The 14,123-nt window shown below is 39.2% G+C and overlaps 1 protein-coding gene across 2 annotated transcripts in view; it reads right to left on the minus strand.

The window, feature by feature from the left end:
- UQCC1 (ubiquinol-cytochrome c reductase complex assembly factor 1) overlaps nt 1-14,123 on the minus strand; it is a 92,065-nt gene that overhangs the window by 37,874 nt on the left and 40,068 nt on the right. For both annotated transcript variants that reach the window (XM_081559932.1, XM_081559931.1), the window contains exon 7: nt 2,881-2,989. In XM_081559932.1, coding sequence (XP_081416058.1) covers nt 2,881-2,989 — 109 coding nt within the window. The remainder of the gene's footprint in view (nt 1-2,880; nt 2,990-14,123) is intronic.

A 14,123-nucleotide genomic window follows, 5' to 3' on the forward strand; every position in this document is an offset into this window, starting at 1 on the left:
TTTGTTTTTTTTTTAAGCCAAGAAACTGAAGGGGAGGAGAAAAGATTTGCCAGCCAGGGTCAGAACCAGGCCAGACTGGCTCCCTTTGCCTACTACTTTTCTCCAGCCACATGCCATTCTTGTTCAGCCTAATCTTCCCATTTCTTTAGGCTGTACACACAACAAAGACTGAGGTCCCCTCTACATACACACAATCACACTCATAACTTAGAATTGGCTAATGTATAATTTTCTTGCCTGTATAAAGGGTGTCTATTTACAGCATGACATTGGAAAAGGAGGAGCAAATCAGTTATAATGGAAATATAATAACAGTAATTCCCCAATTCTTTCAAGTCTGCACTATTTTTAAATCATCATCTTTTATAGTCTTTGTAACTGAACTGGAGCTTGGCATTTCTCTTCATGAAGACAAATTTAACAGTCTACAGTTGGGGACCATTATGGAACATCTAAAACCCTGCTATTCAAAGTGTGCTTGCCCCTTCCCCATCCTGCCCTATCAACGCTACTGGCATCACCTTGAAGATTTTTAGAAATGCAGAGAGACTCTCGGGCCTCACCTCAAACCTACTGAATTAGAATCTGTATTTTAACAGGATCCCCAGGTGAACTGTAGGTACATTAAAGTTTGAGAAATGCTGATCTAACACACTTCTCTATAAGACAGCATAATATCTAGAACAATTCAAACAGAAAAATGGTTGGATAAAATGGGGGGGGGGAGGAAAGGCTAATTCCTGCAGGACTGCATTGATAGACAACTGAACCAGAGACTAACAAACCAAGTATGATCTATCTAACAAATAAGTTGGCTTTAAAACAATTTTAGAATAAATTTCAACTTATTCATTCATTCAACAAGTATTTATTCAACCACTGTTCACTGTGTAAACAAAAAACTGTGGATAAGATAGGTTTCCTGCCTTTATAAAGCATACAGTCAAGCAGAAGGGATATTATAAAGTAACATGGGAGAGGGTTCAAAGTGCTGAATATTGTGATGGGAGATAAACATATGTGTGTGTGCATGCATGCTTAGTTGTTCAGTCATGTCTGACTCTTTGTGACTCCTCTGTCCATGGGATTTTTCAGGCACTGCAGGTGGATTCTTAACCCGCTAAGCCATCAGGGAAGCCCCATTTATATGTAGGTCCAAAAAGAAATTCAATGGGGGGTGGAAGTGGGGTAGAGCAAAAGGTTCCTGTGGTCTAGGAGTCAGCAACCTATGGCTCATAAGGCTATTCAAGTTGGGGACAGGGGCTATTCAAGTTACGGCCCACATGGTTCCAGTGGTTCAACTTCCAGAAGGGTTTAGTCAACAGTGATAAGAAAACAGACTAACAGAACTACTGTGTAACTGCATGGCAGTCAGTAGAGACTTTGGCTGGCCAGGGGCGTATCACTGGTCGTCATTAAAAGGGATGATTTGAGACCGCCAGCAGTACGGTATGTCCATTGTGTACTGCCACAGAGTTGGACAGTAAGTACTTGAAGGAATGTGGAACACTCAGCAGGATGAATAGCTTAGAGGCTGTTGATCCCACTCTGGGCAGCTAAACAGCAGTAAGTCATGGCAGTGAGAAACATGAAGCAAAGAGTACATTACAAAGACAGGGGAATACTGACCCCCCTGGATGGATTATGATGATGATGATGATGATGATGACAGCTGCTAAAACTGTGAAATATACTATCATCTTTTTAGAATGAGTAGAAATGCTGATGGTCTGTTTTCCCAGAGAAAGGCACATAAGTGTCAATGAAGCTATCTAAAGGTGAACCCATGTCTCCTGTGCTTTCTGTATACCCAGTTCCTTCAAAGACATGAGAATCTGAAAGTACCCTCAATCCAAATTCTCCAAAGGAAACCATCATTTCCATCATTTAGTCTCAAAGACCACAATTTTACACATAGAGTAAGCACATGATACCATTAGACAATAACATAGGAAATGTGTGAAAATAATTACAGTAGATAAAAGTGAACAAAAGGGAGATCTCCCACTTAAATTGCTGCATGCAAAGATCTCCAAGACACATTGTTGAGTTAAAAAAAAAGAAAGTTGCAATTAAGTGCACACAGAATGATACCATATATAATAAAATACATACACACAAAACCACAGAACTCTCCTCTGTAATGAAAGAAACCAGGTCACCCCATTTTGTGACCCTGTCTGATGGTTTGGCTTTAGATGCTCCCAAGCTGTGAGGCAATGATATGGGAAAAACCAGGAACTACAATCTACTAAAATATGGTCTAGATACACAAAATACACAATATACACAATATACACAAAGGAAGACACTGGTACTTATATAATCTATTGTATTCTAATGTTTTGGTTCTGGCTTTCTATTGTCATCATATTCTATGTTATACACATACTATAGGTTCTCCTTTCTCAGGTTATTAAATATACTAATGGACCTTTGCAGTAGATACCTTGCCAAAGTATTCTAGGTTGTCAGCAATCAAGGAGCTTGTTTTTAAGTTCCTGAGGACAGTGCAGGCCCCCCAGTCAGGATCTTTCTATCCAAACTAATTGTGAACTGACACAATGAACTGGTATCACAGGTACAGTATCCTAAAACTGGATTATTATTTGATTTCATCTATTCACCAAATCCATTCCTCCTATCACCATGATTTGCTTTTTAATAATCCCATCTCTGAACACAGGATGTCCTCATACCGACAAACCGTGATAATGTGTGCAAACACAGAAAATATCCGGAGCTTGTCAGAATCCACAGAGGCAAAAGTGAGTTGAGCTGAATTACCACTTGACATCAGACCATTCTAGAACTTCAACTCAAGTCAGGCAATCACTCACGGGAGTTTTCCAAAACCAGAATCTCATAGTAGTCACTTACCCCCATGATTCTGCCACGCTGCTCAACATCCTCCCACATAAAATGAACTATGATACGACACATGTATTTCCCACTCCGGCCTTCCTGTTTCATTCGGACTAGACACATCCTGGGTGGGAAGAAGACATAAAAGAGTCACTGGCTGTTTGCATTTTTCATGTCACATGTTTCCACTGAAGGTCAGTTCATCTGAGAAATTTTATTGAAGGGCACAGGATCAAAATAATTAGAAGTGATTTTTAAAAAACCTTTTATTGAGCGATAACATGGATACTGAAAAGTACATGTATCTTAAGTATACAGCTTGATGAATTTTTACATATACACCCATGTAAGTACCACTCATGAAGACATAGATTATTTACAACACCTTAGATTGCTCCCTCATACATGAAAAGGACCACTTTTAGCTGTTTAAAGATAAGTCTGAATCCTTCATTTTACTGATGAAAACAGGACTTCTAAATAAGGAAAGTGATTTTCCCAATACCATAGAGCAATCTATAAAGGTGGGGATAGTATTGTGCTGTCCAATCTGAAGGCCACTAGCTACACATGGCTACTGAGCACTTTAAACAGGCTAGTTCAAACTGAGATGTGGTATAAGTTTAAGATGTCAATGATTTAGTTCAAGAAAAAAGAATATAAGTATCTCAAATTTTTTATATTGTTTACATGTTGAAATATTATCAGGTATACTGAGTTAAACAAAACCCATTATTAAAATTAGTTTCATTTTTTTCTTTTCACTTTTTAAAATGGAGCTACTAGAAACTTTTAAATTGAGTATGTGACCTGTATTATATTTTTGTTGGACAGTACCTGTCTAGAATATAGATCAAAGAAAGTATTATGATTTCATCTGTATAATTATCAAATTGTTTCCCTATTTGAATGTAAGTTCCATTGATGGCAAACATGAAGTCTGGGTTGGTTTTATTTTAAATCACTATATATCTAAGGCTTAAGTATAGTATGCACTCAATATATATTTGCTGAATAAATAAATGAATAAAACATCTCAGGGCCAAGTTTAGGGCTCTTTCCCCTATACCACACTGCCTCTAATCAGTCCAGAATGTTCTCTGCTTAACACCTTACGTAAGAATAGAAGAAAAGAAAGTGTCAGTCGCTCAGTCGTGTCCAACTCTTTCCGACCCCATGGACTGTAGCCCACCAGGCTCCTCTGTCCATGGAATTCTCTAGGCAAGAATACTGCAGTGGGTTGCCATGCCCCTCTCCAATGGATCTTCCTGACCCAGGGATCGAACCTGGGTCTCCCACAGTGCAGGCGGATTCTTTACCGTCTGAGACACCAGGGAAACCCCAAGAATGTAAGAATTATGTTTTATTAATTAATAAATGTAATATTATAGTTAATCATATATAAGAATATAAGCAGGGTCACTAATTTTCCAAGCTAGTTCCTAACCTCACTCTTATGACCATATGTAGTTCTATTATCTCTTGTTAAACAGTTACTAAGCAGCTACAATAAGACTACTCACCTAAAAGACAATTTCTACTGCAATTATGGCGTTATTTGACTTAAACTGACAATCCTATCTCCAAACACAATTAATGCCCATTTAAACCTACTAGCAATCGTATGGTCCAATGGAATGATTCCATCCTGGCCTGCCTCAACATCTCCATGAATGACTAAGATGGAGAAGAGAAAACAAACTTATCAAATTTGTAGATTGCAAGAAGCTGGGCAGGAAGACAAATATGTCAGATGACCTAACCATGAACCAAAAATACTTAATAGACTGTTTCAATGGGGTGACTCTAATAGGGATAAATCTAAGGTCCTGCACTTGGGCCTAAAAGAACAGGTGTAGAGGTACAGGATAGGTGTGTCACTCCTATCTAGGTGTGAGAAAGCCTCACAGGCTTATGATGATAGTATACATTCAAGGGAAGTCAAGAGGATAAGGTTGCCCCCTGCAATTAATGTGATTTTTAGATACAGTAATCCAAACATAGTATCTTCATGTACAAAGTGAAATTTTTGTTCTGTTCAGCAGAGGTCAGACTCCACTTGGAATATGTCTACAGTTTTGAACATTATATTTTAAGAGACAAAAGGAAGCAATGAAAGATCAGAAGATATTTCACCTGGAGAAAAACAGGACAGTTGCCTTAAATATTACAGAAAAGTGATTAGACTGTCCAAAAGGTAGAATCAGAACCCATGGGTGGGTCACAGAGGGAGAAAGAATTACTCAACACAGAACGCTAGAAGTAAAAATTTCCAACAGGATAGTTTCTGAAGATTCAAATAAAAGAATGGATGACCTCAAAATGTAGAGAATTTGCAACTTGGCTATCTATCTGACAGAAGGCTGACTACATAATCTTTAAAGTTCCTTGCGACCTTGGGATTTGCTGATGCTGTGATTCTAAATTCATAACCTCAGAACCCTGGTAAGTGCCTAAAAAATAACATTTTGTGACAACAGAAACAGGTCACGGAAAAAGATGTGGCCACTTTATATGATATAGAGTATATTCCAAGACAGAAACAAACCAGGGAAAGTTCAACAGTCCTTTTTTCATAAGATTTTTCTCCAAGTTAACCAAATCTCTCATGTCAGCCTCTCCACCTGAAAAGATGCTGTGTGTTTTGATGCTTACGTGTTGTCAGAGGCCAATTCATCAATAGCAATAGTGAGGTAATGGAATTCATTTATATGAAAATTCTGTAGTTTGTTAATACACCTGCCCTCTGAGGTTTAAAAGGCACAGATTTTCTCAGATCATAAACTTACTAACTATATCAACACGGAGTGAAGTGTTTTTTGTTCCAGAGCAGTTTGTTCTATAGCCTTTACAGATAACAGCCAAATGGTTATCTGGGTTGAAAAAGAAAAGCAAATTAAAGACACTTTCAAGATGCCGGCTGACATTTTAATTCACTCAGTGAATATAAACTGAGTTTCTACTGTGTGGAGATTAAAGTGATGGTTAACAAGAGCCCTGCTTCCAAGGACCAAGAGCTCTAAGAGAGAACTTAGTAAGTGTCCCAGAAGGAACACAAAGTGCCATGGGCTGTGAGAGGATTACTTTTGGCTGAGTAGGGTCAGAGAAAACTTCATGGAAAATGAAACACCGTATGTTCATTGCAGCACTGTTTACAATAGCCAAGACATGGAAGCAACCTAAATGTCCATCAACAAAGGAATGGTTAAAGAAGATGTGGTGTATATATATACAATGGAATATTACTCTCAACCATTAAAAAGACAGAAATAGTGCCATTTGCAGCAACATGGATGGACCTAGAGATTGTCATACTAACTGAACTCAGTTAGACAGAGAAAGAGAAACATTCCTTATATGTGGAGTCTAAAAAAATGATACAAATGAACTTATAAAACAGAAAGAGACTCACAGACTTAGAGAAGGAACTTATGGTTGCTGGAGGGGAGAGATGGAGGGAAGGGATAGTTAGGGAGTATGGGATGGACATGTACACACTGCTATATTTAAAATGGATAACCAACAAGGACCTACTGTACAGTACATGGAACTCTGCTCAATGTTATGTGGCAGCCTCAATGGGAGGGGAGGCTGGGGGAGAATGGATATATGTATACGTATGGCTGAGTTCCTTTGCTGTTCACCTGAAACTATCGTAATACTGTTAATCAGCTATATCTCAATACAAAATAAAAAGTTTAAAAAAAAAGAAAATGAAACTCTGCACCTGGGGCTTGGAAAGGTGAGCTGAAGTTGGACAGGTAAAAGATTAATAATATCATTTCCAGCAGGTGGAACATTATGAGCAAAAACAGGGCCATGGAAAGCTCAGTACTTGTAAGGAAACAATACCTAAATTTTGTGGAAGGACAAGTATAGGAAACAGAAAAATATGCCAAAAGGTCATGAAGGGCTTTGAAATGTCAGGCTTAACAGTCTGGACTTTACCAAGTAGACAAAGGAGAGCCACCGAGTGTTTTTCAGGAAGAAGGGGCATAGTAAGATTAGCACCTTGGCTTTAAGAACAGATGAGTCTCTCAGAAGTTAACCCTTTCTTTCTTCCCAGCTGGAAATCCTTTCTTTCCAAGCCTGGAAAATGATAAGAATGTTTACTTCAGGAGAACTACGGTATTCACAACAGTCTGATGTAGAAATTTCAGCCAAGTGTATACCTGCCTTTTGAGAGAAAGCAACAGCAAAGTTTGCTGCAAACTCCACCTAATTTTGCTGATAACTAAGAGTTTAAAAAATAGATTCAAGCATGGTAAATGGAAGAAGGGCAAATTCTAATTACTCCTAAAACACTGTACCTAACTAGTTCAGTAGACGATGACAATTTGAAAACACTATCAAATATAAAGTTCTGCAGTAAATTTCAGCACACATAGTTACAAAAATAAAACAATCAGTCTTCTCATCAAGGGGAAGTGTGCTGAAGATAACCAAGAGTTCTACTGGGAAAATAAGATTCTAATCCACAGGGCTGTCCATTCATCCACCATCACCAAATTCAGCTAACTAAAGGTTCAACTTATTTTTGCCCCAAATTTGTGAATCAAATTCTCTAGATAGTTAAGAACAGAAAAGTTGTCTTGTTATGAAGAACTTTTGTGTTTGCCCTCTTCAAGGAAAAAGCACAGTTGAAGCCTGGGGCCCACACCTTAGACAAGTCAGCTGCCTGGAATGTCCGGACCAAGATGAAGGTCAATTCTTGGGACACTTAACCTTGAAGCTTACACATTCAACCTACTCCTTTCTTTGTTTAGTAACTGTTTTGAATAGATAATACATGCACATGTTAAAAACAAACAAACATAAGTTCGATCCTAACCCACATCTCCTAACCGCCAAGTTCCTTTCCAACTAAGGCAACCAAAGTTAGCAGCTTCTTAAGAAACCTTCCAGCTGTAATCTATACACACACAAGCTTATGTGTATATGTACTCTTTTTACATAAATAGTAGCTTTCCCCTTTTCTCTCCATTTTCCATAGTGGTAGCATTCTATACATACTTTTCTTATATTGAAAAAACAATCTGTTACAGAAGGATAGAGGTGAAGACATCTCAACTCCAACTCTATGTTTCATCCATAGACACTAGAATTATCCCAATGAAACTCATTAGGATAATAGTGCTGTAGTCATTTACTCAGCAATTGTTAAGCTAACATCTGATCTAGGCTGAATTCAGTTTATCTGGCAATTTTTTCCTATTCTAATATAACTAAGAAATAGGAAGAAAGCAAAAAAAAAAAATCCTTTAATGGCAAAAATGGACAAATGCTATAATTAACAGCTAACACAAGCATATGCCAGGCACTGTGCTAAGTGATTCAGATACATTATTTCATTTAATCCTTGTAACAACTGTAATAAGACACTGGTATTCTTCTGTCCCCACTTAATAGTTGAGGAAACTGAGTCTTAGAGAAAAGTAATGCCCAGAGTTACAAAACTAGTTAAGTGTCAAAACTAAGATCTGAACCCTGATTATCTGATCCCAGAGTTACACTGTTTTTTTGCCTCTTTAATGATTAGAACAAACCTTCCAGAATCCATTTCCTCTGTTTTTCATTTAATCCTCACAAGGGCAATAATTTAAGTTTCAAAACTAGCATCATATTAGAAATAAAACGCCAGAAGTGGAAAGACTGGCTAACCTAAGGCAAACATACCTACAACAGCAAACAGTAACTCCTGGCAGCCTAAAAGAACCTAAAAATGTATTTAGAACAAACACAACAGCAGTTCAACAAGGAAGGTACAGCTACCCAGTGCAACTTAAAAGACAGCCTCGCAAAATACAGTTATCAGGACCTCCTGAATGATTAAAGAGGTTAAAGTATGTTGGAAGGTAAGAAGAAAATAAGTAAAACAAGTTCAAAATGGTAAACAAGAACAAAAAAAGATTTGATGGTCGTGGGCCAACACATGTCATAGGCTCTGTCTGTACAATAGTAATGTTCGAGTCATTAAGTCAACTACTCCACAACTGAGAATACTAGGTTTAAATAAAAGATCAGGACAGCTTTACTTCAATTTAGATCATGGATACATTCCTCATAATAAAGCTTAAATGTTGAGAGGTCAAATTACATTTTGCTACTGATTAAATGTCATAATTTCAGAGCTGTTCTGGGGGAGGAGGGGGAGGGGAGACTTCAACGCTAAAACATAGTAAAAATTGCCCTTAAGGATGCAATAGACACTTTAAAAAATGACAGTATTCCGTTCAAACCTAAAACTGCCCTAAAAAATAGTCTTTTTAAAAAATTCTTTTTTAAAAAAAAATTCTTTTTAAAAAGAAACAATCTCGTAATCTTTATATTCCTGTGTTAAATAATTTAATCATTCATTCAATGAGTATTTACAAAGTACCTAACTCTGAGTAAAGACTTAATCTATGCATAAACTACTCTCTGTTTAGGAGCAATTCCAGTGCCCCTCCCAAGTTTGATGATGTTCTTAAACCCACAATTTATTATTGAGGTTTTAAGCTTCATAGTACTATCCTTGTCTCTCAGTGATTCCAGTGCCTCATAAATAATACTGATCTCTTTTACATATAAGGAAAGCAAATAACCCAGCTAGTAAAGGAAAGGAAAAAAAAGGAGTGTTCAAGTCCTAGTCTGATGGTTCTCTAATATCTCTAAAAGATGGGTTGTTGTTGTTTGTTCACTAAGTCAGAAAGACAGGGTGGCGGGGGAGACCGCACTCACTAGTGAGTCTCAAAATATAAAGAGCTGAGATGTAAATTTTGCCTTATGGCAAATAGTAATGATGATTATTACCATTTATTAAGTCCTCTGAGACTTGTCTCCGTAAGAGATACCTTTGCATTCACTGTCTCACAATGTACCTAGTATAACTGTCCCCATCTCACAGGAAAGAAAACTGACACTCTGAGGAGGTGAAGTAACTTAAGGTTGCTCAGTGGAGGAGAGGGGAGCTGGAGGGAAGCCTGAGCTCCCTGTTGCTCCCTCCAGCCACAGTGCCTCCCAGGGCAGCGTCAGTGCTGATTGCTCCCCCAGTCTGTGACAGCACAGCTCCAAGGGCCCCTTCCTGCTAGATCAGACCCAGAGTTCAGACCCAGAGGAAGACAACAGCGCTGTCTGTAGAGTTCAAAGGAAGGAGAGTTTCCTCGCCACGCTTTCCTCCTCTCTGCCTAAATCTGGGAGGGAAGAATTCTTGTTATTCCTGACGCTGACCTCCTGCCATGTCCTGGCAGCTCCAGCATCCTGTCTTGCTTGCTCTGTTTGGGCCTCCTGACAATGCCAGTTGTGTTTTGGCCTTGCTTCTCCCTCATGGTAGTTTATAAGATGCTCAAAGAGGATCTGATTTTGAATTCAATGAAGACTAGTGGGCACTTGGGCAGGTTTGTCATTCTGGCTGCTAGGAAGGAATCCCAAAGGGACTTTCACGTAGCCTGTCTCCCCGACTCTGCCACCAGTCGAGGCCAAGAAAACTGGGCTTACATGGCCACACTCAAGCCTTAGCAGTGTGCTAATGAATGAGTTTATTTATTAGTGAGCTGGCACACTGACCCTTTCCTGGGGCTGTGTGCATGGCTATCTCCACCTGGTTTCCTAAACCCCCTCCCCACCAAGCCTACCCTTTAGGCGGGGAGCATGGGGGCCAGGGAGCATGGGGGCCAGACGACAGTCTGTGGGCAAACAGGCAAGTGGGGCGAGGCATTTCCTGAAGCCATCTCACCTGACAGAGAACCTCCTCCAAGAGCTACACCTGGCCTGCAGCCTGCCTGTCAGATCCACTGTAAAGAACAAGCTCCTGGGTAGCAGGTACCAGTGTGCGGAGGTTATGCAATGTTGGTAAAATGATGCTGCCTAGGCCTTTCCTTTAGGCAAAAAGCTACATGTGTGGGTGTTTGAACAGAGCGACTCTGGCTGGGGGAGGCAGAAAGGGGATGTGCACATGGCCAGGGCTCACCATATATAGCAGGTCTGGAGCTGCTGGAATCCAGCATGAGCTTGAAAGCCCTACAGCTACATCAAAACTGCTGCGATGGTTTTAAAGAGCCCTCTTGCAAAGGCCGGGAGTGCCTGCCAGGGCAGTTCTCTGGCTGGACTGAGACTGGAACTAGTCTGTTTTCCAACCCCTTCCACCTCCACACTTTACTTCTTTCTCTTCTTTCCCACAGGCTTCTTCCCTTAGGCTTATAAAAATTTTCCAGTATTCCCCCATCTTAAAATAAAAAACAAATAACAAAATGCTTTCCCTTTTCATCCTGTTTTCTCCCTCTAGTGACCATCCTCTCATCTTTCTTTCTCACTTGGAACATCTTACAATTAATCCTTCCTCTCCTAATAATTCCTCAAGACCCCATGTCCTTTAGGTTTAGACCCCAGAAGGCTCCTTGACTATCCCAGGCTACCCCACTGCCCCAAGCTCCCATAAGATCTGTATGTCTATCAACAAACAGATCCTATCAAACATGGTACCCGGCACCCTATACAATTCCCAGGTTTACATGTTGACTCTCCCAGGACACAGATATGAGTGCTAAGAAACATAGTTTCATAGAGTCGGTGGTCAGTGCTGTGCAGCTCAAATTCAGGACAAGAGACTCCCATCCCATGACTACCAAAAGGGGACACGCAGACAGGAAGCATAGTGTTGCACAAAGAGGAATTCACACAGTCAGTTCTGGATTTGAGTCTCAAATCTTCCATTATTGATAAAGAAGCCTGTGACAAATCCTTTAAAATGGCCAAAATCATCTGCCCATTGGTAAAAAGAGGGAGCTGGACTAGATCTGTGGTTTTTAAACTGTGCTCTGAGTTTCCATGGAACTATGTAAGAGTCCCTTACCACTGAGCATGTGGCGAACACCTGAAGTGAGCAGACCATTCCCACTTCTTCAACTTGAGTAGGAGTCCTTTTATGTATTCATACACTGTGGATGAGCATAAAACCTCATCTGTGAAAAGGGCTCTCCTGGTAAGATGATAGAAAACAATGAGGCCCTTCTGCCTGCAACGCCTTTTCATTCACTCTTTAACTTGCTAACTTCCATTCCTCATTCAGATGTCAGTTTAAATGCCATCTCTTCAACAAAGCACTCCCTGAGTGACCCACCCACCTCCAACTAAATTCTGGATCCCTCTTCTTCCACAGAGCCCTGTTGCCAGCTCCCACAGCATCCATCCCAGTTCTATTTTATTAATGATTTGTTTACCATGTCTCTCTCACACCCTTAGCCCCATGAGGGCAGGGAACAAATCTGCTGCATATAGTAGGTTCAATTAGAAAATAAGTGCTATAATTTTATGGATTTATGTTTAAGAATAAGCAGCTACTGGGACCTCCCTGGTGGTCCAGTGGTTAAGACTCTGCGCTTCCAATGCAGGGAGTACAGGTATAAGCCCTGGCTAAGGAACTAGGATCACACATGTCACATAGCCAAAAAATTAAATAAAATTAAAATAAATAATAAAAGAATAGTCTTAAAAAAAAGAATAAGCAAATACTTAAATAAGTCATAAATAGTATTAGTCAAGTCGCTCAGTCATGTCCGACTCTTTGCGACCCCATGGAATATACAGTCCATGGAATTCTCTAAGCCAGAATACTGGAGTGGTTAGCCTTTCCCTTCTCCAGGGGATCTTCCCAACCCACGAATTGAACCTGGGTCTCCTGCACTGCAGGTGGATTCTTTACCAACTGAGCTATTGGGGAAGCCCCTATGAATAGTATTAATTAATATTAAATATTACTAGTACTAATCAGTAATAATTATTTAATTAGCTACTTTGATAGTTTCAGTTACCAGTGAGGAAAGGAACTTAACACTTTGAGTTAGTCAGACCCATATTTGAATTTCCTCTCTACCATGTACTAACTAGTTCTATGGGCAAGCTCTCCAACTTTTCTAAGTCTCTGATCCCTCATATGTAATAGGAATAAAGTAGTTATAAAAATGTGTGAGATAATATATGTAAATAAATTTTAAAACAATACTGTAAAGGACCTAATAGTTACTATATTTATGATATACCTGACTTCAGTAATTTTTAAAAATACAATCTGTATTTTCTTCTCCACCCCATCTCCATCCTAGGCATATTCTAATTTTATTTGTTCCACTTCTTTTTTTTTTTTTGGCTTGCAGGATCTTAGTTCCCTGACCAGGGATTGCACTGGGACCCCCTGCAGTGGAAGGTTGGAGTCCTAACCACTGAACCATCAGAGAATTCCCCATTTCCTTTTCTAAAATAAATTTCTGTATCTATGAAGTACTAGCAGCGTTTCATGACAAATTTTAAAATCAGGGCCTCTACAAATCTATTAATACTTTGAACACTAAGATGAATTCCATCTACATACATCTCACCACCCAGGGAAACTTAAGCAGGAGCACAGCTTTGTCTCTCATATGACCAACAGGCAGTGGCCAGGACCCTTCCAATTGCCATAGAGATTTCGGGCCATAGAGTATTTAATCAACATTTACCAATGTGAACTCAAGTAAGATATGGGACTGAAAGAAAAAAGTATCTCATTTTCATGTCTTTCCAAAAGGATAATAAAAATAATTCTTGCTCTCAATAAATTCACCATCCACAAAGAAGATAGATAATATATGATAAAATTTAAAAATGTCACGTGGTAAGTGCTATAATAGACGTGTCCAAAAGACTAAGGGAACTCAGAAGAGGAACTAACTCTGCCTTTGAAGGGAAGGGAAGGCTTCAAAGAAGAGATGATATCTGAGTTGGCTATTGAATGAAAAACAGGAGATTGTCAGGTGGAAAGGAAGGAGAAGGGCTTTCTAGACAGAAGAAAGCTTTGTGCAGAAGACTTGATATTTCTATCATACATAAACATTTCTATTTATTTTTTCTTGCAGGGGAGGGAGTGTGGTAGTAGTGGTACCTAGAATGGCACCAGATGAGTGTGGTAAAGGTAGTATATTTGGTGGAATATGAATGCCATGCTAAGAAAACACACTGTATCCTGAGAACAACAGAAAATACTAAGGAGGGTGTGTGTGTGTGAGAATTCAATCTGTATTGAGACGATCTATGGCACAGGAAGAGGGAAGTTGAGGTCCAAATACCTGTTTTCAGGTACTGATGCTTGTAATTCAGTGAAATCAATTAGTGGGTGATATCTTACATTTCTGTTTTAAATGAATTCAAATGAAATAGAAAATATCGGAGATTATTTGATGCTGTAAAGATAAGTTTTATAAAATTTTTCCATCATATATCTGTTTGTTCTGGACTACAAGGTAAAA

Source organism: Giraffa tippelskirchi, chromosome 13, assembly GCF_054371585.1.
Source record: "Giraffa tippelskirchi isolate mGirTip1 chromosome 13, T2T-mGirTip1v1.2.pri, whole genome shotgun sequence".
Classification (NCBI taxonomy): Eukaryota; Metazoa; Chordata; class Mammalia; order Artiodactyla; family Giraffidae; genus Giraffa; species Giraffa tippelskirchi.